Source organism: Gymnodraco acuticeps, unplaced genomic scaffold, assembly GCF_902827175.1.
Source record: "Gymnodraco acuticeps unplaced genomic scaffold, fGymAcu1.1, whole genome shotgun sequence".
Taxonomy (NCBI): Eukaryota; Metazoa; Chordata; class Actinopteri; order Perciformes; family Bathydraconidae; genus Gymnodraco; species Gymnodraco acuticeps.
In genome coordinates this window covers 1,948,994-1,969,640 of record NW_022992250.1, presented here as the reverse complement: position 1 = coordinate 1,969,640, position 20,647 = coordinate 1,948,994, and the positions used below count along the sequence as shown (strand labels likewise).

The following is a 20,647-nucleotide window of genomic DNA, read 5'->3' as shown; positions in this document are numbered from 1 at the left end:
TTGTCCTTAGACCCTTTATTCTGAAATGTACAACAATAATGCTATATCCTTGCCTATACATTGCTATAACTTAACCTTATAAATAAAAGAAAAATGCGAGTCAAAATACGATATATCACACAAGTAGTATTTATTTAGATTGAATTGTCCGGTTAGTCATTCCTGCGTATGTCTTTATTTAGAGACGTATCATTAGGTTATATTGTAACACTGAATTTGTTACTGAAGTAACATATTGTGAGAGCCACTACAAACAGTTATTCTGTAAATATTATCAAAAATAATCAAGTAGGTCAGAAAAGTCCAATTCATTTACATGAAATAATAAATTCACATTAATAAATAATTTGGATGAATTAAGTTATGGAGAAGACATTACTGCACAAAAGTAGTAGTAGAGAGTATATATGAAGTATGTATGCATGAGACTCAAACAAAGCAAAGCAGGACACATCACCAGAATTACTCAACACAAATAAGCATACAAACTGCCCCTAAAACATTTCCAGCGGGAGTACTGTCCAGTATAACCCAAAACATTCCCCTCAGCCACACTTACTATTACTAGTATTATATCATATGAAGTTTACAGTGTTTTAAGCTCCTATGGCCATGCAAAATAATACACACCACATTCAAGGACTAAATGCTTCTTGTACCTCTTAGACAAAGAAAGGAAAAGTTGTAATTGAAAGAGAGTTCAAGTTCTTCACCAAATAAAATCATCGGGAACTTGTTACTGTAAAATGTTCAAATCATCTTTTTAATCTCTTACTAACTATAAAATGGAGGATCGTAAGTATGACACTCCACTTTTGGGACTTTCAAAATCAAAACATATATAGGGGATAGAGAAGAAATTCAGTTTTGTCCCTAGTAAATTCATTGTCATTTATTTTCTTTATCTTCTTTTCTGGATAGCCGATTCATTTTGACAAGGGAAAGGGCCCTATGTGTAGAAAGAAACCTTTAATCCCAGAATGTATGAGAAAATGTGAAGATTGAAGTCAGAAACTTGAGAATAAAGAGAGATATCTTAGAACAAAACCATTTTTTTTTTTTAAATCCTCCTCTGGTTTTTCTGATGTAATGCAAAGTACTAGAAAATAAGTCATTGCATTGAAACAGTTTGCTTACTTTATGTGATTTGGCATACACTTTCCATACTGTGATATGCATCATTACTAGAAATGTTTACTGAATGCTGTGAGTTTTAGAATTATCGCTCAGCGCTTTAATAACTTAAATGCACTCTGACGGATAATGAGCTGAACTGGTTTCTACTTTTCAGTATGATTTTTTTCTGTGCTAGACCTGACAAATAGATATTCCTCAGCACGATAAATGCCACAGAACATCTTTTCAAAAGCAAACACATGCTGTCTTCCTGTTTCACAGGTTCAGCCCGGAGCAGATATAACCTGACGATCTGAAACGAACACTGGACTGGTCGCATGTACAACCCTGATCATAAGGCAGTAAGGACTCGTTTGCAGACTGTCCACAACAAAAGCCACGTCAGCCAAAATAAACGACCATGCACTGTTGCTATGGGAGAGAGAGGGAAGTGATAACAAGAAGGGGGGCGGGGTTAGTAAGTTCCCCATGGTCCATCAGGGAGTCTCTGAACCAATGAACAGCAGGATCTCGTGTGAGAGGATGAAGGTAAAGAAGTAAGCGCAGAGGTCAGCAAAGACGTCCCCCATCCTCCTGTAGGTGTCCATGGAGCGGTTGATGACCTCAGCGGGGATCCCGGACAGCAGCAGGGCGGCAGTCAGCACGGTGGTCTGGGGCTTTTTATCTACCTGGAGGAACAGGAGTATAATAATAATACCTTTACCCTATGATGCATGGACTGTATGTTTTCACACCTTTATAGTAACTTTTTATAGTTTAACTTCTGCAAAAACATGGCTAAAAATATAAGAATATGTATCCAAGTAACACTCCTTTCATACATGCTATATTCGAGTCTCTAACAATGGGAAAGGAATTATAAAATATGTTTTACCAACTCACCTTTGGAAAGTATTTGGACAACCCCATGTAGGCCAGTTCAAGGGTCAGAAATGGAGCAAATATTGACTAGAATGAAAAAACACACAAAACAGATGTTACGTTTCTGGTAGTCAGGTGCCCTAATATAGCTATCGTTGGCTCTTTACTTTCTGTAACACATGTACATTTCCACTCAGTGGGACAAATAAAGGTATTCTGATTATTATTAAATGTGGGTTGAGAAAAAAGTATTTACAGTTTGGTACAAGTAAAGTGTGGGTGTTCAGGGATAAAGAAATATAACTGTGCTCATCTGGTTCAAGGGACTTAAGACAGAGAGCATTACATTCTCTAAAAAAGTTATTATGGAATTGTGCCCTATGATGGGAGAACAATCCTGCCTACCACAGTTTCAAGATGCCAAATAACCCATGGGTCACTCTCACAGTTGTCATAGTTAACACAGTTAAAACAGCCAAAAGACTCACCAGAAATGTGCAGACAAAAACCCTGACAAAAACCGCGAGGAGGATGCTGCCAGTGAGACGGAAGATTATGAAGGGATCAAACTCCTCTGGTTCAGACCCTCCATCTTGGTCCGGCTTCTCATTGGCCAGCTGACCCCGCAGTTTCATGGCATCGTCAAACCGGGACAGGTACTTCTGGAGGCCTCTGCGTGGGGAGCCACTGGGGTCGTCTGATACCCGCTCCCCTCTGGGTTTCGGGCGAATCCCTCCGATGTCGTCTTCCAGAGAGCCTCCCAGTGGCTCACTGTCAGGCACAGGAGACCCCCTCCTCTCGGGGGTGGCACCTCGGGAGCGGCTGACCAGCCCCGAAGCCTCTGACAGGAAAGGGGACGGTCTTGGGGAAGATGAGGATGATGACCAGGGCTCTGTCCTGTCCAGATCCAGGTGGAAGCGAGGCTCTGTTGGACGCCGGAGCGCTGCAGCTGAGGATGTTAGACAAAGATTTAACTAGTGCAGAAAAGTTGTTCAAATTATTTACCAAGGGGAATGACAAACATTATCCGGTTTTAATATACAGCTTTTTTTCTCTGTGTGATGTCATTGTAAATATTGTTCTTTTTCTAATATCCAAGTCTGGTTGTCTTATTGCCAAATCGAGATATGTGGTTTTAACTGTACTAAGGGTAACAAAAAACAAATGCAATCTGCAAAGTTACTTAGGCTGATTGATTGATTGATTGAAAAGTTTATTAACAGCTTGTATATTGGGTACAGTACAGTACAGCTCAAAACATACAATTGTTAAGGGGATGCAGACCAGAGAAAGACTTTCGTCTTGTTTACATCAGGGTCCCCCATTTCCAATTCATCATGTCATTTAAGACATATAAGACATACAGATGGCTTATTTACAATTTACATACAGGTGGTTTTTTACATACAGATTGCTTATTTACAATTTTCATTTTAGATTTCGTTCTAATACATCCTAACCGGACATTTAAGACATACCAAGTCTACAGATATACAGTTAGTAACAGAGTCTAAAATGCGAGTATATACATAGATGGGGGGGGGGGGAAGCTGTCCATTGAACGACAGGTTGAGATTTGTACCATTACCGGGGCCAGTTTTGCAATGCTCTCCCCCGAAGGTGCTCTTTAAGAGAGGTTTTGAAGGTAAGTATAGTTTTACTTTCCTTTACAGTTGTGGGAAGAGCGTTCCACCTTGATGTGGCATAATTGCGAAACGTGTATTCCCCCTTTTTTGTGCCAAATCTGGGTCTGAGACACATTTAATGTATGTTTACCAGAATGATTTGGTCAGATGTTTAACATGAAACATGGCAAACCATACAACCTGAAGATAAGGACATTTTGATATATTTTGAAGGTGATAGAAAAAGAAAAGAAAAGCGTGTACAGTTAATTTTATGAATGGACACATTCCACAACCATAGGAAGAGGTGGACTGACTCAAGGTTTTAGACACTTCTCACAATAACTAGATCAATATGGCAAAATGATCAAAGCATTTTGAATAGATTGGAATTAAAAAATAATTGTGCATTTGAAAAATTATCACCATTTGTATTTGTCTGCGTACCCTAGTGTGAATATTGTCGTGTGTGTACAATCTATAATGTATTGTTCATATATTTTCAGGGGGAAAACGGACAATATTTAATCTGATATGTTGTTGAGAAGAATGATAAAGCCACATAAAATGCAAATACTCAAGTCAATACAAAGTAACTATTGTATCTAGCAGTGTTTATACTGAATATACTGAAATGTGGATAATGACAAAGAGCTGACTGTAGCTTTAAACAGCAGTGTGATAGAGCAGGTGATAGTCAAGCCTCTTCTGACATCACTGTTATGTAAACTGGATCATTTACAACAACCAACCTTTGATTTCAGGCTCGATTTTAGTGAAACCCGTGATTCTGTTCATCCTATCCTCTGAATTCATGAGCAGTTTTCTCCTCCGGATCTCTGCCCTCCTCTGCGCCGCAGACACACTACCTGCTGCCTCCGCCTCGCTGGCCTCTCCGGGCTCCATGACATAAATTAAGGGACGACTACAAACTGTACTCACTTTACACCAAAAATATCGATTTAACTGCGACACAACACGTCCCTGATGTATGAATTAAACGGTATGCATTATGAAGTGAGCCAGCAGAGCGTTGTCTAGAGAAACAACGCACAATGATGACGTCAACCTCGAGGGCTATAATAACGCCCTCAACGCTGACTTGCAGGAAACATGAGTCTTAACCGTTCAAGGCTTATGGTTACGTGGATGCAACTGCAGAATTTATCATAGGTGGTAGGCAGGCCCGGCTCCAGGATGAAATGACTGAGGGGGCTGTTAAAAAATCCGAGGGGGCAATTATTTTTCACAACAACGAAAAATATTAGCAATGTAATTAATTGACACACCAAGCTTTTTTCCTTCTCACTGCTCTACAATCTCTTTGCTTCTTCATTTTTATTCCGGATTGACCCCTCTCATTCTGTTCCTTTCCTCTGATCTTTAACGATAGTACATTATTAGATCGCTGTATTTTGGTTAACAGACTAACATTGATTTCCTCAATTTATAAATGGACAGGCTCTGTAATTATCGTGGCGCCGGGCCCGCATAGAGCCAAAACATTTCAAGTGCTACTCAACTGGCTTTAGATAAGCCAGTCCTTTTATTAGTGCGTTGTTAGTCATTTTATTGCTTGAAGTGGAGTCGAAAGAGATGAGTTTTCAGACTGCGCCGGAAGATGTGTAGGCTTTCTGCTGTCCTGATGTCAATGGGGAGCTCATTCCACCATTTTGGAGCCAGGATAGCAAACCGATGATGATCATCTCTCTAATGTGAAGACATTAGAGAAAAAATTCTCTAATGTCTTCACATTAGAGAGATGATCAATCACTCAATCAGATTAGAGACATGGTTCCAATTTTTACTTTATTTAGGTCGAATTAGATGATGATTATTATGTGTGTTTACATTCTGGCCTGCCACGCCACTAGTCTCCTAAAGGGGTGTGGCAGTGGCGCAATCCGTGTGACACACAGAACATGTAAATGCGTAGTCTCCTCTCTTAACACTGGCCCACATTCACGTCCAATCGTGCCACCTGTCTGCCAACAACTGCGTCATTGTGCTGTCGGTATTAGACGTATTAACAGTATTTAGCCTCTTTTTGTTTTTAATTATAACTGTCTTTCTGTTCAGATGACAAATGCGTGCGTCAGGTGACTTAAATCATGAAATATATAGAAAAATTGCCTTTTTCTCTAGAGCAGTCCTCCCACATATGCCACTAGAATGTTTGTATGTTACACTGTTTTTGCACAAGAATCAGCCAACTAGGCTTCCTTTTTATGATAGTTTCTTAACAACCTTTTTTTCCTTTTACAGCACGAGTGCCTCTCAATCTACGTTGGTCAGGCTGGTGTGCAGATTTGCAATTCCTGCTGGGAGCTTTACTGCCTGGAACATGGGATCCAGCCGGACGGCAGGAAGCCTGGTGACCAGAACACCTCAGGAGGAGGAGGGGACGATTCCTTCAACACCTTCTTCATGGAGACTGGAACTGGAAAGCACGTCCCCAGAGCAGTGTTAGTTGACCTGGAGCCCACTGTCATCGGTAAATGCTAATTAATTATAAATGATAAAAGTATCATAAATGACTTTTCCCCCCTCTGTCATTCAAAACCTTAAATAATCTGATGCTCATTACCCTTAGATGAGGTGTGCACCGAAACTTACCGCCAACTGTTCCACACTGAGCAGCTGATCACTGGCAAGGAGGATGCTGCCAACAACTGCGCCCGAGGACACTACACCATCGGCAAGGAGCTCAATGACACAGTGATGGACAGAATCCGAAAGCTGGTCAGTACATTTAGAACAGAAGTACATTTTTATTAAATGGAAATGAATCAGTTTATTGTTAAGTAGGTTTTCACATACAAGGAGTATGCAATCATTTTGTGGTGAATGGCAAAAATAAGCATTGCAAAAGCCAAGTGTGATAACTAATAATAAATATGTGAAGTATATGTTTTAAAATGTAGAGCTGTGTTTTAAACAAACACAAGACATAACAATCTCGTATCACTCTTTCAAAGTGAGCATATTTCCCCGATTCTGGCCCACTTGCATCGGCTTCCTCCACCCTGCAGAATTCAGTTTAAGATCCTCCTGATCGCATTCAAAGCCCTCTCCTCTTATCTCTGATCTGTTTTCATTTAATCTATATGTTTACATGCTGTGCACTAATACGCTTTTTTATCATTAGCTGTGAACCCTTGGCACTGCTGTCTTTGTATTATATAAATATAAATGTATTATTATTATTTTATTTTCTCTTTTTCTTTCAGTCCGACCAGTGCACCGGTCTTCAGGGTTTCCTGGTTTTCCACAGCTTCGGAGGGGGCACCGGCTCTGGTGTCACCTCTCTGCTGATGGCGCATGTCCGTCGACTACGGCAAGAAGTCCAAACTGGAGTTCTCCGTCTACCCAGCTCCCCACGTTTCCACCGCCGTGGTGGAGCCCTACAACGCCATCCTGACCACTGTAGGTCAATACTGATGTACATTAGTATCACACTGGACAGAGTGGAGAACAGAGAACCTCCATGCACGAGACATGCAGCCGGTACAGAACGTATCTTAAACAAGATTTCACACATTGTGATGAGACACCCATTGACAGTACTGACAACACATAGCATTGTCTCTTTTGTGAACTCAAGTGCATTCACAATGACTTCCACCAGACAGACCAGGTTAGAGAAAACTCTGACAAAAGCACACATCACCTACACACATGAAGGAGTTAACAGCGCAGACACCATGGTTAGCGGAGAACCCCATAGGTGTGAGGAAAGAATCATCCAGGATGTGAAGATAAGAATAGATCTCAGAGACGAGCCTATGCCACATGCAGAAAACCTGTTCACAGACGGCTGTTGTTTCAGACACCCCACTAACGGGCTCCAAGCGGCCTACGCAGTAGAAGGCCTAGCCTACCTCCCTTATGGCTATACAAAATAGAATGGCGTTGGATATGCTTCTGGCGGAGAAAGGGGGTGTTTGCGCAATGTTCGGTGATATGTGCTGCACGTTTATTCCCAACAACACGGCGCCTGACGGCTCCGTGACTAAAGCCTTAGAGGGTCAACGCGCCCTATCTAAAACCATGCATGAACAATCAGGGATCAACAATCCTATGGAGGAATGGATGACAAACATGTTTGGTAAATGGAAAAGTTTAATAATGTCTCTTCTAATGTCTGTGGCTACTTTTATTGCCATTTTGGTGACATGTGGTTGTTGTTGTGTGCCTTGCATCCGCTCATTGTGTGTTAGACTCATCAGTTCCACCATTGAAGGAAAAGCTGCCTCTTCCCCTTCGTACCAAATGCCCTTGTTGGCTTACGCGTCGGAGGGGGAAGAGCACGATGACTCAGCCGACAAGGACGAGTTTTTTTAACATATTTTGGTCTCCCTCCACTGTCATAAAAAGTTGTTATGATGGACTATTCCTAAAGGTTTAAAAGTGCTCTAAATCCCAGCTTCTGATGGATTTATATAAATGTTGGGGAACAGACAGTAGAAAAGAATGACAGTAGGTTATGTTTCAAATGCTGTGTATAAATTGATCTCTGAAGGATAGATCAAAAGAGGGATTAAAGCACCCAGATATTGTTCTAAACTGTATTAAAGTAAACAGGTATTATCTTGAACTGTATTGAAGTGAACATGTATTATTTGGGACTGTTTAAAGCAATCCTATCTATATAAACCTTCTTACTTACACTCCATGACCCAGAGACCCTGACACACACACATACACCTCCTGTCTCCATGCAGCACACACACATAAACTCCTTAACCCAGATATCAGCAACACACACACATACACTTTCCCTCACTAACACACACACATGTTCTTTTTCCAAGGTTCTTTCTGGGGCGAATAATCCCAAGCACCAATATATCTGTGTACAATGTTCAATACCAATATATCTGTGTACAATGTTTGATTGTTTTAAAAGAATAGTTTGTGTGAAACCTTCCCTGGGAAATTAAAGGAGTTGGGTCCGGTGGAAGATAAGAAGTGGCTGCCCACCTCAAAATATATCCATATATACTGTTGTGTAATAGTTTGTGTAAAACCTTCCCTGGGAAATTAAAGGAGTTGGGTCCGGTGGAAGATAAGAAGTGGCTCTCCACCTCAAAATATATCCATATATACTGTTGTGTAGTCATGCAAAATGCCCCCTGTTTCTGACTGGCTGGTCCCGATACCTGTATCGCACAGCAGTAGTACTGGGAGTCCGGAGTACTCTGTAAACTTGTATTGGTGTTTTTTACCATTAAAATCAGATTATTGTTATAACTTTTATGCCGGTGTGTTGAACTCCCTCTTTTATCAATCTGACCAGGCTCATCTAAAAGACGGCGCGGAGCAGAGGTGGGCTTTAAGCCACCACTATTGTGTTTGCTCCTACACCACCCACACCACCCTGGAGCACTCTGCCTGTGCCTTCATGGTAGACAACGAGGCCATTTATGATATCTGCTGTAGAAAGCTCGATATCGAGCGTCCCTCTTACACAAACCTGAACAGTTTAATGAGTCAAATTGTGTCCTCCATCACTCCCTCCCTTCGCTTTGATGGTGCCCTCAATGTTGATCTGACAGAGTTCCAGACCAACTTGGTGCCCTATCCGTGTATCCACTTCCCTCTGGCCACCTATGCCCCTGTCATCTCCACGGAAAAAGCTTACCATGAGCAGCTCTCGGTGGCAGAAATCACTAATTCCTGTTTCGAGCCAGCCAATCAGTTGGTGAAATGTGACCCACGCCACAGTAAATACATGGCCTGCTGCCTTTTGTATCGTGGTGATGTCGTTCCAAAAGATGTGAACGCTGCCATTGCCACCATCAAAACCAAGCGCTCCATCCAGTTTGTGGACTGGTGCCCCACTGGTTTCAAGGTGGGCATCAACTACCAGCCGCCCACTGTAGTTCCTGGTGGAGACCTGGCCAAGGTCCAGAGGGCTGTGTGCATGCTGAGCAACACCACTGCTATTGCAGAGGCCTGGGCTCGGCTTGACCACAAGTTTGATCTGATGTACGCTAAGCGTGCCTTTGTGCACTGGTATGTGGGTGAGGGTATGGAGGAGGCAGAGTTCTCTGAGGCCAGGGAGGACATGGCCGCTCTGGAGAAAGATTACGAGGAGGTTGGAGCTGATAGTCCGGGGGATGAGGAAGGAGAGGAGTATTAGAAAGGCAAACATTCCGCTTTATTGATCTCTGATCCATGCTCTTTTATTAATGTCAAGAAAATAAAGTTGCTCATTGACTGAACCTGAACCTATCCTCTCGTCAATAAATTAAACATGACCTATCTGCCTAGATGGATTGTATGTATTCACTTGTTCAATCAAAAACGTTTTCACACAGAGATGCTATTGCTCAATTCAGTCACTTGGAGGCAGTGGTGTTTAAGGCCCTGACCAGGCCCTGACACACCAAGCAGTCACCAGAGGACTCGCCGACGCCGACGTTGCGTTCCGATAATCCAAAAAATCAGCTCCTAAATTCTAACCCTATCTCCTATTCCTTGACCTCTGAGTGAAACGTCACGGGGTTAAGGGATAGTGGATAGGAGAATTCAAAAGGACTTAGGAGAAGAGACTGCGGTACTTTAGAGAATCCAAATGCACTTTCACCAGCGGACGTCATGAATGTGCGTCTGCTGCTGCTGTGGAGAAACTATGGAAACTACAGTTTTCTATAGCGGACTACAACATGGATGTATAATAAGAAGGAGGGACTACTGTAAACTCATCTAGAGACTCTGCACCGTGCTCTGATGCTGTTGTGTTTTGCTTTATGAACGTGGACAACAGAGAAACATATTCTTCATGACCAAAGTTGGAATTGAAATAAAAAAGGAAAGTGAAACTTATGCTCGTCAGTCGTCACCCTCTCCCTCCGGTCCATTAATACAAATGATCCCAATACGTATGATTGTATGAACTATGAAAATATCTTAAAATCAATACAAATGTATTTATTATAAACGTTAGTCCTTAACATCTATCACTGTGTATATCACCATTCAAACATCTTTTAAAAGTTGAACAAACTCTACACAGCTCAGTAAAGACTGTGAAATGTTGACTTTATTTGATAATTTCAGTAAAAACTAACGTTCATATTTCTCTTTTTGATTATAATACTGATGAACGTTCAGAACAAAGCACTTTGGCAACTTACCACATACGTTTTAAAAAGCTTAATAAGCACCGTAACGTTCATGATATAATTTATCGGTCATAATCGGTTGTTTCCGTGAACGGCCGACTGTTGAGTGACGGCAAATGCTGCGGGTGCAATGCATTGTGGGGCAGCATTTTCTCCTCTCCTTTCGTCAAGGGAGGTCCAGTGGTTCCTAAGCTAAAGGAGGTTATAAAGGAAGTTTGAAACCTCCTTTCCTTTCATTTGGAGAATTGGAACGGCACTTAACATGGCTGCCACTGACGTACTTCCGGGTCATTTCACTTGGTTAGGAAGGTTCCTAAGCTAAATGGACTATTGGAACGCAACCCGGCTGTTGCGTCGCCGTGTTCTTCTGCGTCTTGGCCATGTGTCTATGGAACGCCCTTTGCGCCACAATTCGCGCGTTTATTCGCGCGTAGTTTCGCGCGGATTAACGGGGAGGTCCGTTTAAATTCAAAGTCTCAGTAACCAATCAGTGAAGAGCAAAACCAGACCAAAGCAATCTGTAGATGAAAAGTTCCTGACATTGTGAGGCTGTAAATTGTACATTATTCCAGATTCAGGGGACTATGTATTAATTTGGCTTTCAATATAATAAATATATCAATCAATATAACCTGCCTTCATTGTCTTTTAAAATAAAATCGCCTTACCTTATCTTACTGAAGGGTATTTATGTCTCCTTAAATCACCTTTTAAATGTACTTCTTATAACATGGCATGGTGTAACATATCAGAATGTTCAGTCTCTGGTCTTGCTAGAAATGCAGTCACTCACCTTAGAGCACTGTCTTATGAGATACTTAGCTTAGAAATCAGATTTTTGGAATAAAATCGCCTTACCTTATCTTACTGAAGTGAAGGGTATTTATGTCTCCTTAAATCACATTTTAAATGTACTTCTTATAACATGGCATGGTGTAAGATATCAAAAATGTTCAGTCTCTGGTCTTGCTAGAAATGCAATGTCACTCACCTTAGACTTAGAGCACTGTCTTATGAGATACTTAGCTTAGAAATCAGATTTTTGGAAAACTTAAAAACTCTTGTGAAAACACAGATGTACTCATGTCATCCATTTTTTTTGGTGTTTCAGATTTGGTTTACCAACGTTTTTGGCTCACAAAAGTAGTGAAATATATGAATTACACTATATGCCTATACAAATGTGTTGTTCATGTCTAAAACGAAAATGTGTAAATTAGAATTTGGAGTAAAATAGTTATATCACTCTACTTTCACCACAGAAAAGTTACATCAGGACTGATTCATGACTTCATATTCCATACTGAGGTTCATGTGATGTGTACAAATACAAATTGAGCATTACAACTTTTTTTTTCAACCAACTATTTATGTTAACAGAAGAAACCGTAAAATCTCAATATTTACAATACAGGGTTCATACACTTTTTCACCAATGATTTTAAATGACTCTTTCATGTGGCTAGCATGCGCTGCCTCGCCCATATTCGAAATATTGAATATGTTACAACACAGTTTGCATTTAGCACGTCTTGGGTCAATGTCTTTTGATAACCACAATTGGTACTTATCCTTTAGAAGCCATACATTGTTGAAACTGCACTTCCCTGGCATCTTTATATCAAATAGTAGCTCCTGTAGACTAGAGGGCATGATTGTAAACATCTCTCACCAGCTAAATACTGCCACAGTTGCCATTTTACGTTTCATTATACGATACAGTATTTATTATCATTATAGTATTACTATTTCGGTGATTAGATAACATATAAATTATATTTGATGCGACTTTAGTTATATTTCCATGACTTTTCCAAAAACTTTGGGAAAAATATTGCATTCCATGACTTTTCCAGGTTTTTAATGACTGTACGAACCCTGACAATATCAGAACTTTCTCAACCAACTATTCATTATAAATGTAAAGACAGGGGGAGCAGTGCCATGGTCTTTGTCTGTCTTCCAAGACAGTGGGTCTGGCTGCTGTGTAGGTGGGGGTGATGGTACATGGGCTGCTGGTGGCTGTGTCGGAGGGAGGGAGGTGTGCTAGGCGAGACTTCTTTGCTGGCTGGGTTGATCGTGATGGCTGTGGTGGAGGCCTTTGTACCGAGGTGTATCTTAATCTTGTGGCAGGCACAGGCACAGATGGAGGCTGCTGTAGTGATGCTGGTCCTCTGGTCCTTGGTGGTGATGGCTTTTGAGCCATGGTAGATCTTGACCTGGGTGCAGGCACAGATGGAGGTTCTTGCTGCTAGGCGCAGGCAGCTGTGAAATCGGAAAGAAATATAGGACAATATTTACTACTAAGTTCATTAAAATATAAAGTTCAAGTGGAATGTTTCTCAAGCACAAATAACAGTGCACAACTCAAAATAAAATGGGGAGGTGGGACAGGAGTCTCTCTCTCTTACAACCTATTTAACTAAACCCACACAATGAAAGTACACTATTACTGTAATATTTACATTTACCTATCTCCAAATGGATCCTTGTTGTTGCTGCTGTATTCTCCAGGTTCTGATGCTCCATCTCCACTACTGCTAGTGTTACAAGTCCGCTGTGCTGGTAATCAGATAATAAGCCTGTTGAACAGGAGAAAAGAATGAAGCAGAGAGAAAGTTGCTGCCGTTTGTGTGGTTGTCCTAGCCAGAATTTATTAAACACATTAATAAATTCACTTACAAATTATATCCGTTTTCTCTATTTATGTATCTCTGCATTGTGTTGTGTGGTCGAATGAATATGACTTCCTTCTTGCCAACCAGCTTTATTATCTGTGCAAACAGAATATAAGGAAATGGCTTCACCAGCTTTCTACCTCAATACTTCTCCTCAGTGAGGCCTGAAGCTAACTGAGAATGTAAAAATACATTTAGCCAATCAAAATAACTGGATGTCTGACATATTTCGTTTTCTAATCAAAAATGGACATAAATACAGATGCCATATTATGACTTTCATGAAGGATTAAAGCCTTTTTCATTTACAGTATATAATACAGTGATAACAGATAACATGTGCAACTCGTTTTTGACAAGAAAGCTACTGGAGACTTCTAGAATTGTGTGAGTAACACTGTGTTTGTAGACTTCTCTGTTTCAGTGTGTGTACTCTGTATCAATGCTCTGTAGTTGATCTGACTGGAATTGTGTTTTTAAAAACTCAAAACCGCTACAGCATCTGTCAGACAGAAACTTGGGAAAAGTAATTTGACTGAAACCTTAAAAGTGAACTAACTGACTACTAGGGTTAACTTTGATTTAAACATTTGTAGAATACTAAGAAATTTATTGAGTAGGTGTAACTGTATTAAGGGTTAAACTCATAACTTTATAACTTAGGGTTTAATGTAATTGACTTAAGGCGAGACACCCCAGGTGAATAGGGTACATTTTTTAACTTAAAGGTATCAGCTAGAAATTTCTCCAGTTAATTACTTACAATAAGGCAATTGTCTTTTGTATTACAAGTTTTCTGAAATAGGATGTTTAAATATGCAAATTATCCATTATCTCATTAAATATGCACATATTTTAACACATTTCAGGAATCGAAATCTGAACTTTGGATATAGCCAGATTCAAAATTCTTGTTTCATTTTGTAGTCATATTAGTATCTAAGGCTTTTACAGAAGGGATATTGGATATCTCTTTTTATCACTCCATAAATCAGAAAATACTGTCAACAGCCCTAAAATATCCATTTTCGCCATGTTTTTAGGTATACAATGTTGTATAATTCAGGCTATGAATTATATATGAACAAACCCTTCTGTAAAAGCCTTCATAATATTGATAGGAATATAACTGGAAGGTTTGGTGTATGTACGTGCTACTGAAGTTGAAATTTCGAACTCAGAGTAGGAGAAAAAACTCATTTTGAGAAAACGACCTTTAAAGATTGCAGTGAGGCGCTAGCTAAACCCTCCTGTTCTTTGGATGACAGCTTGCGCATCGACGCACTCCGTGAAGGTATTTCATGTTCAGGGTCATTTTTTTTTATATAACCTTGCTTCGTGCAAGTGACAATTGTTGTCGTCTTCTCTGTGAACGTTTTTTTCGCCGTTCTTTTGGCATTTTGAGATTTCAATTTCTAGCTGAAAGCTAACCAGGAAGTGTTTTAGCACACCACGTGACGCATCTGAACGAATCACGTTGTCAGAAATTGACACCAGCCAATGAGATTTAGTTTCTTGGTTTAAGACCCCTTTGTGCTTTCACGATTGGTTGCTGATACAAAGGAAATGACCATATTTGGATCCGATGAGATTGTGCAGGAGAGACGGAGCTTTCCAGCGATACCTCTGTTGACATGGTGCACACAGCGGTCGCAGTACTTTATGTTACGTTAGAATGCTAACTTTTGGTGAATTTAGGAGAAATCTACAGACGCAAATAGACAAACTATAGTAAAATAAACACTTAAATGTCTATTTTGTACGTTTTCCTTCCAAAAGCCTGAAAGAAAACATGTTATGGAATCAAAATAGCACAAAATCTCAAAATTGACCAGTACTTGAAAAACGATGTTTTTGCCTGCCGTGTCTCGCCTTAAAAGACAATAACACATCAGGAGGAAGCCAGTCTAGATTTCCTTTTGAGGGCCACCAGCTGCAGAATTAACTAATTAAAAGGACGTTGCCCCACAGCTGTGAGAACTCAGCAATCAGGTGTCCATTTTAGATAGCACTTTCCTGGAGCGTCAGCTTCAGCGTCAGACAGGCTAAGACTGGCAAAGACATTAGAGTCCTGAGGGAGTAAGACTGGCAAAGACATTAGAGTCCTGTGGGAGTCACGAGGGAGGCAAAGAGGAGGCAAATCCTACTTTGATTGAGCTAAGTATCGCTGGTGTTTTTATTTTGTTTTATTTTATTTGGTTGTTTAGCCCCTCATGCTATAATCATGTATATTTTCTCCATTCCTGTTTATGTGTCTTCTCGCAATTATCACTGGCCCCGTGTATCTCGTAATCGATATAACCGGCCTGCTCTCATCTATGCCACATGCTCCACTGAGATCCAACATCTAGTTTCAGGTGGCCTGTGGAACTGCCAGTCAGCTGTTCCTAAGGCCGACTTCATCTCTGGCTACGCCTCCCTGCAGTCTCTGGATTTCCTTGCTCTCACTGAGACGTGGATTACTCCATCCAACACATCCACCCCAGCAGCTCTCTCCACTGCATATTCCTTCTCCCATACACCCAGACCAACTGGCAGAGGAGGTGGCACTGGTCTCCTGCTCTCTCCCAAATGGAGCTTTTCCCTCTTCAAGCTACCTAACTTCACTCCTTCCACCTTTGAATTCCATGCCGTCACAGTAACCCATCCTATACAGTTAACCATTGTTGTTCTCTACCGTCCACCAGGCGCCTTGGGGGACTTCTTGGAGGAATTAGATAATCTCCTCTCACACATCCCTGAAACTGGCCCTCCCGCTGTACTTCTCGGAGACTTCAACCTCCAGACGGGGAAGATAGACGAACTAACATCTCTGTTAACCGCCTTTGCTTTCTCACTGTGTCCGTCCCCACCGACTCATAAAGCTGGCAATGTCCTTGATCTCATATTCTCAAGGAACTGCGCTACTTCTAACCTCTCTGTAAACCCGCTCCACACATCCGATCACTTCTTCATTTAATTCTCTCTATCCCTTTCCAAACATAACAAACTAATCTCTTCTCATCCTGCACTTGTCCGCCGTAACCTTCGGTCCCTCTCCCCCTCTACCTTTGCCTCGTCGGTGCTCTCAGCCCTCCCTTCCTCTGACTCGTTCCAACTCCTGCCTCCAAACTCTGCCTCCAAACTCTCCTCTCTACTCTCTCATCCACTCTGGACTCGCTCTGTCCTCTCACATCTCGGCAGGCTCGTCAGTCCCCTCCTGCTCCCTGGCTAAATGATGCACTGCGTGCTAATAGAACCGTCCTTAGGGCAGCAGAGCGGAAATGGTGGAAATCCAAACACCGTGACGACCTCCTAACCTATCAAGCTCTCCTCTCCTATTTCTCTGCTTCGATCTCTCAGGCAAAAAGCACTTTCTTTCAAGATAAGATCCAATCTTCCTATTCCAATCCTAAAAAACTATTTTCCATCTTCTCCACCCTCTTGGACCCTCCAAAAACTCCTCCCCCCTCCTCACTTCTGTCAAGCGACTTTGTTACCCACTTTGAAAAAAAGGTTGATGATATTCGCTCTTCTTTTTCTGACTCACCTTTACTCACCGCTGGGTCACCAGACCCTCCTTCCACCAACACACTTACCTCCTTTTCCCCTCTCTCTCCAAGTGAGGTTCTTACCCTCATTACCTCTGCCCGCCCTATCACCTGTCCTCTGGACCCTATCCCTTCAAACCTCCTTCAGACTATCGCTCCTGATATTCTACCGTTTCTCACCCATTTCATCAACACTTCTCTAACTTCTGGTCACTTTCCAAACAGTCTCAAGGAGGCAAGAGTAAACCCTCTCCTAAAGAAACCCACTCTCAACCCGTCTGATGTTATAAACTACAGGCCTGTCTCTCTCCTCCCGTTCCTGTCTAAATCACTTGAACGCGCTGTCTTTAAACAACTCTCCTGTTATCTCAATCAGAACAACCTTCTGGATCCGCACCAGTCTGGTTTCAAGGCAGGTCACTCCACAGAAACTGCTCTCATTGCTGTCACGGAGGAACTGCACACTGCCAAAACTGCATCCCTCTCCTCTGTCATCATCCTGTTGGACCTGTCTGCTGCATTCAACACGGTGAATCATCAGATCCTCCTTCGCACTCTCCAAAAACTTGGAGTTTCAGGCTCTGCACTTTCCCTCCTCACCTCATACCTGAAAGACCGTACCTACAGGGTGACTTGGAGAGGGTCTGAGTCCGACCCTTGTCAATTAACTACAGGGGTCCCTCAGGGCTCTGTTCTTGGTCCCCTCCTCTTCTCCCTGTACACAAACTCGCTCGGATCAGTCATTAGCCCGCATGGTTTTTCTTACCACTGCTACGCTGATGTAGGGCTGGGCGATTTTTTCGGTTTTAACGATTAATTTGCATTTTTACTTTCCTACGGTTTGTGAAATGGCTGAACCGAAAAATCGCGATTTAAAAACATTTCTAGACTCCGCAGATTTGTTTTGCTTTAAGGGACTCCGTAGTAGCTTACTCTCTCACTTTCCAGAACGCGCACAAAACTCAGCCACATTGCCTGTGACTACCCGATCTGCAGCTCTGTGTACACATATATCACTTAAATTATTCAATACATCCTTTGTACTGAAGTATTCAAGAGTAAATAAAGTAAATAAAGTTTAATATAAATGATTTGCTGTGGCCAATTGTTTTCATTGCATTTACAGACCCGTGTAAATCTCTGATACCACCCAATGAATGCATTGACTTGCTTGTAGAACCACGCTACACAAAACAGATAGCAACACCTATACAAACTATTTTTAAAAAAGGGGCTACTGCATCGACCTATATAAAGTATATACATTTTTTTTTTCTTCAAAATACCAAAAATATCTTGCATTTTAGCCATGCCTCATTTCGCTCCATTTGCTTTTTCCAGCGCTGTTTTTGCAGGGGGCTGATTCTGTGAGCTGCAGCTGACCACGCCCCCCTGCAGGAGAGGGGAGCGTGCTCTGAGATCAGCTGCTGGGCGGTCTGTAGAGGGGGAGGAAAAGAGATCTCCGTCCTCCGTGTTTTATTCTTATAGAAGTAAGAAGAGAAGTAATGGGGCAGAAACCCTCTTTTTTACGCAGCGGTCCAGACATAGACATCAAACGGCGACACATATTCAGTTGGCAGTTACTTTGGCATTAGGGCAGGGATATCTAGATACTTCCCAAGGTCTGACATCATGAAGTGTGCTACTTTTAAAGCAAGCAACGATGTTTTCAAATCTGTAATAAAAAAGCTCCTCAAAAACACTATCGAAGCAGTTCCTGCCGTTGCTACGTTAGTTCAAACAGTAACAACGGACTACTTTTCTTAGCGGATGCATGTCAATTTAAATCAATACATAAAACTATTTTTTAAGTCAATAAAATCATTTTCTAAATCCATAAAAGCATTTCAATTAATATTAGGAGTCATGTCGTTACTTTGTTGAGAATGTGGCCATGTTTAATTGCATAATGTGCCTTCATGCCGATCTAGATCCCTCCGCAAAAAGCAAAAAAAAACACGGCTCGTTCGCAGGCGAGAGCCGGCTCCCGTCGTTCACTTAAAAGAGCCGGCTCTTGGAGCCGGCTCGTTCGCGACCCACACATCACAACTGACAGTGTCGTCTACCTCCCAGTCAGAGCAGGACAAAATTGAAGCTGAGCTGTCATCCTATTTGTTGTCGTCTGAGACAGACCCTGATACAGACCCACTGCAGTGGTGGAAGCTACATGAAGCTAACTTCCCAAGACTGAGTAATCTGGCCAAGAAATATCTCTCCATTCCTGCCACCCTTCGGAGAGGGTTTTCAGTACGGGGGGTAACATTGTAACATGCCAAAGAGCATGCCTCAAGCCAGAGGCAGTAGACAGCAGGGTTTCCCACACATAGACTATACCTGGGCGGGCCGCCCAGGTATATTAACGGCCGCCCAAGTATATTTCGCGACCCATTTAGTTTTTTTTTTTTTTTTTTTAATGTTTTTTTTTTAATGTTTTTTTTATTTTATTCGTCCGTGACCACGACGCCATCTGCGATCGATTAACTTGTAGACAATGATCCCTCGCTCCCTTGCTCTGATCTCGCCTCCTTCTGGCCTGTTAAGTGGCCTGCCTCACACAGGGTGACTGGCTGTCCACATGATGTGGCCTGCCGACATGGCCACTGTCATACAGATCATAAATCAAAGCCCTTGATTGGTCTCTGTGTGTCATTCAAGCTCGGGATAACCTCAGCTCAGGTGAGGTAAAGGCAGAGGTGGGACCAAGTCATTGTTTTGCAAGTCCGAGTCAAGTCTCAAGTCTTTGCGCTCAAGTCCGAGTCAAGTCTCAAGTCATTGTTTTGCAAGTCCAAGTCAAGTCTCAAGTCAGGATGGGCAAGTTCAAGTCAAGTCAAGTCCTAAACTTTGACAAAACGAGTCATAAACAAGTCATTATGTGTTTTTCACCAAATGTAATGACATCGATCAACAGAATAATACTTAATAATCAAACTGCTCTTTATTAGTCACATTAATAATTTAATAATCCATTTTCTCTCTGCTGGTAAAGTAACGTGGGTTTTTCTAATTGAAGAGGGATCAGTAAGGTAAGGCTACCGTGACGGTTTGATTCAGAAGGAGTTTAATGAATAAGATCCCTGATGTTGAGGTGACCAGAATGTTTATCACTGTGTACAACATGTTATAAGGGACCCACAATATATCTTTATGCAAGGGATAATGTGCAGCGAGGCGGGCTCTATGGGGAAGAGAACACCTGCATCTAGATCCCTCTGCAGGTGGTACTTTAAGTATATTTTGATGCTAATACTTTTGTACTTTTACTTGTAACATTTTGAATGCAGGACTTTTTATTGTACAGGGTTCCTGCAGGTTTCGCCAACTCAAATTTAAGACTTTTTAACACTTTTTTAAGACCACTTTGAATAGAATTTAAGACCTATTTCACGGCAATAAAGTATGAAGGAAAATGTAAATAAAGAAGAAATACGTCCCATAATCACTTACAAAGTAAATGTATTCATGTTCAACATAAGAACAATGACTGAACACAACAGCATAACAGTACAGAACTGTGTTAGCGTGTTAGACAAAAAGTGTGTGTATGTGTGTGCTTGTGTGTGTGTGTGTGTTAGGGCTGTGCAATTAATCATATTTTAATCGCAATTACGATTTTGGCCTGCCACAATTACGAAAACAACATAATCGTAAAAAACGATTATTTTGCTTTGCTAGGTTGTGACAGTGCA

At 41.5% G+C, this 20,647-nt stretch overlaps 2 protein-coding genes and 1 pseudogene across 2 annotated transcripts; 2 read left to right on the top strand and 1 right to left on the bottom strand.

The window, feature by feature from the left end:
• Nucleotides 1-106: 106 nt before the first annotated feature.
• Nucleotides 107-4,697, bottom strand: camlg (calcium modulating ligand). The gene is made up of 4 exons (XM_034206446.1): nt 4,376-4,697; nt 2,487-2,947; nt 2,020-2,085; nt 107-1,805 (listed from the first exon to the last, which is right to left on the bottom strand). The coding sequence occupies exons 1-4, from the start codon at nt 4,527-4,529 to the stop codon at nt 1,614-1,616; spliced, it is 873 nt and encodes a 290-aa protein (XP_034062337.1). The 5' UTR covers nt 4,530-4,697; the 3' UTR covers nt 107-1,613.
• A 1,302-nt stretch (nt 4,698-5,999) lies between these two features.
• On the top strand, nt 6,000-9,521 carry LOC117540133 (annotated as a pseudogene).
• LOC117540153 (tubulin alpha chain) lies at nt 9,358-9,768 on the top strand. Its single transcript, XM_034206683.1, has one exon. It carries the CDS (start codon nt 9,358-9,360, stop codon nt 9,766-9,768), a length of 411 nt encoding a protein of 136 aa, XP_034062574.1.
• The last annotated feature ends 10,879 nt before the right edge of the window (nt 9,769-20,647 follow it).

Excerpts from the sequence above, each read along its gene's own strand:
- camlg (XM_034206446.1), bottom strand. The coding sequence starts at position 4,529 with ATGGAGCCCGGAGAGGCCAGCGAGGCGGAGGCAGCAGGTAGTGTGTCT. Across the intron at positions 2,086-2,486 it reads TTTTTGTCTGCACATTTCTG|TCAATATTTGCTCCATTTCT; the intron begins GTGAGTCTTTTG and ends TTTTCATTCTAG. Across the intron at positions 1,806-2,019 it reads TGTCCAAATACTTTCCAAAG|GTAGATAAAAAGCCCCAGAC; the intron begins GTGAGTTGGTAA and ends CTGTTCCTCCAG.
- LOC117540153 (XM_034206683.1), top strand. The coding sequence starts at position 9,358 with ATGGCCTGCTGCCTTTTGTATCGTGGTGATGTCGTTCCAAAAGATGTG.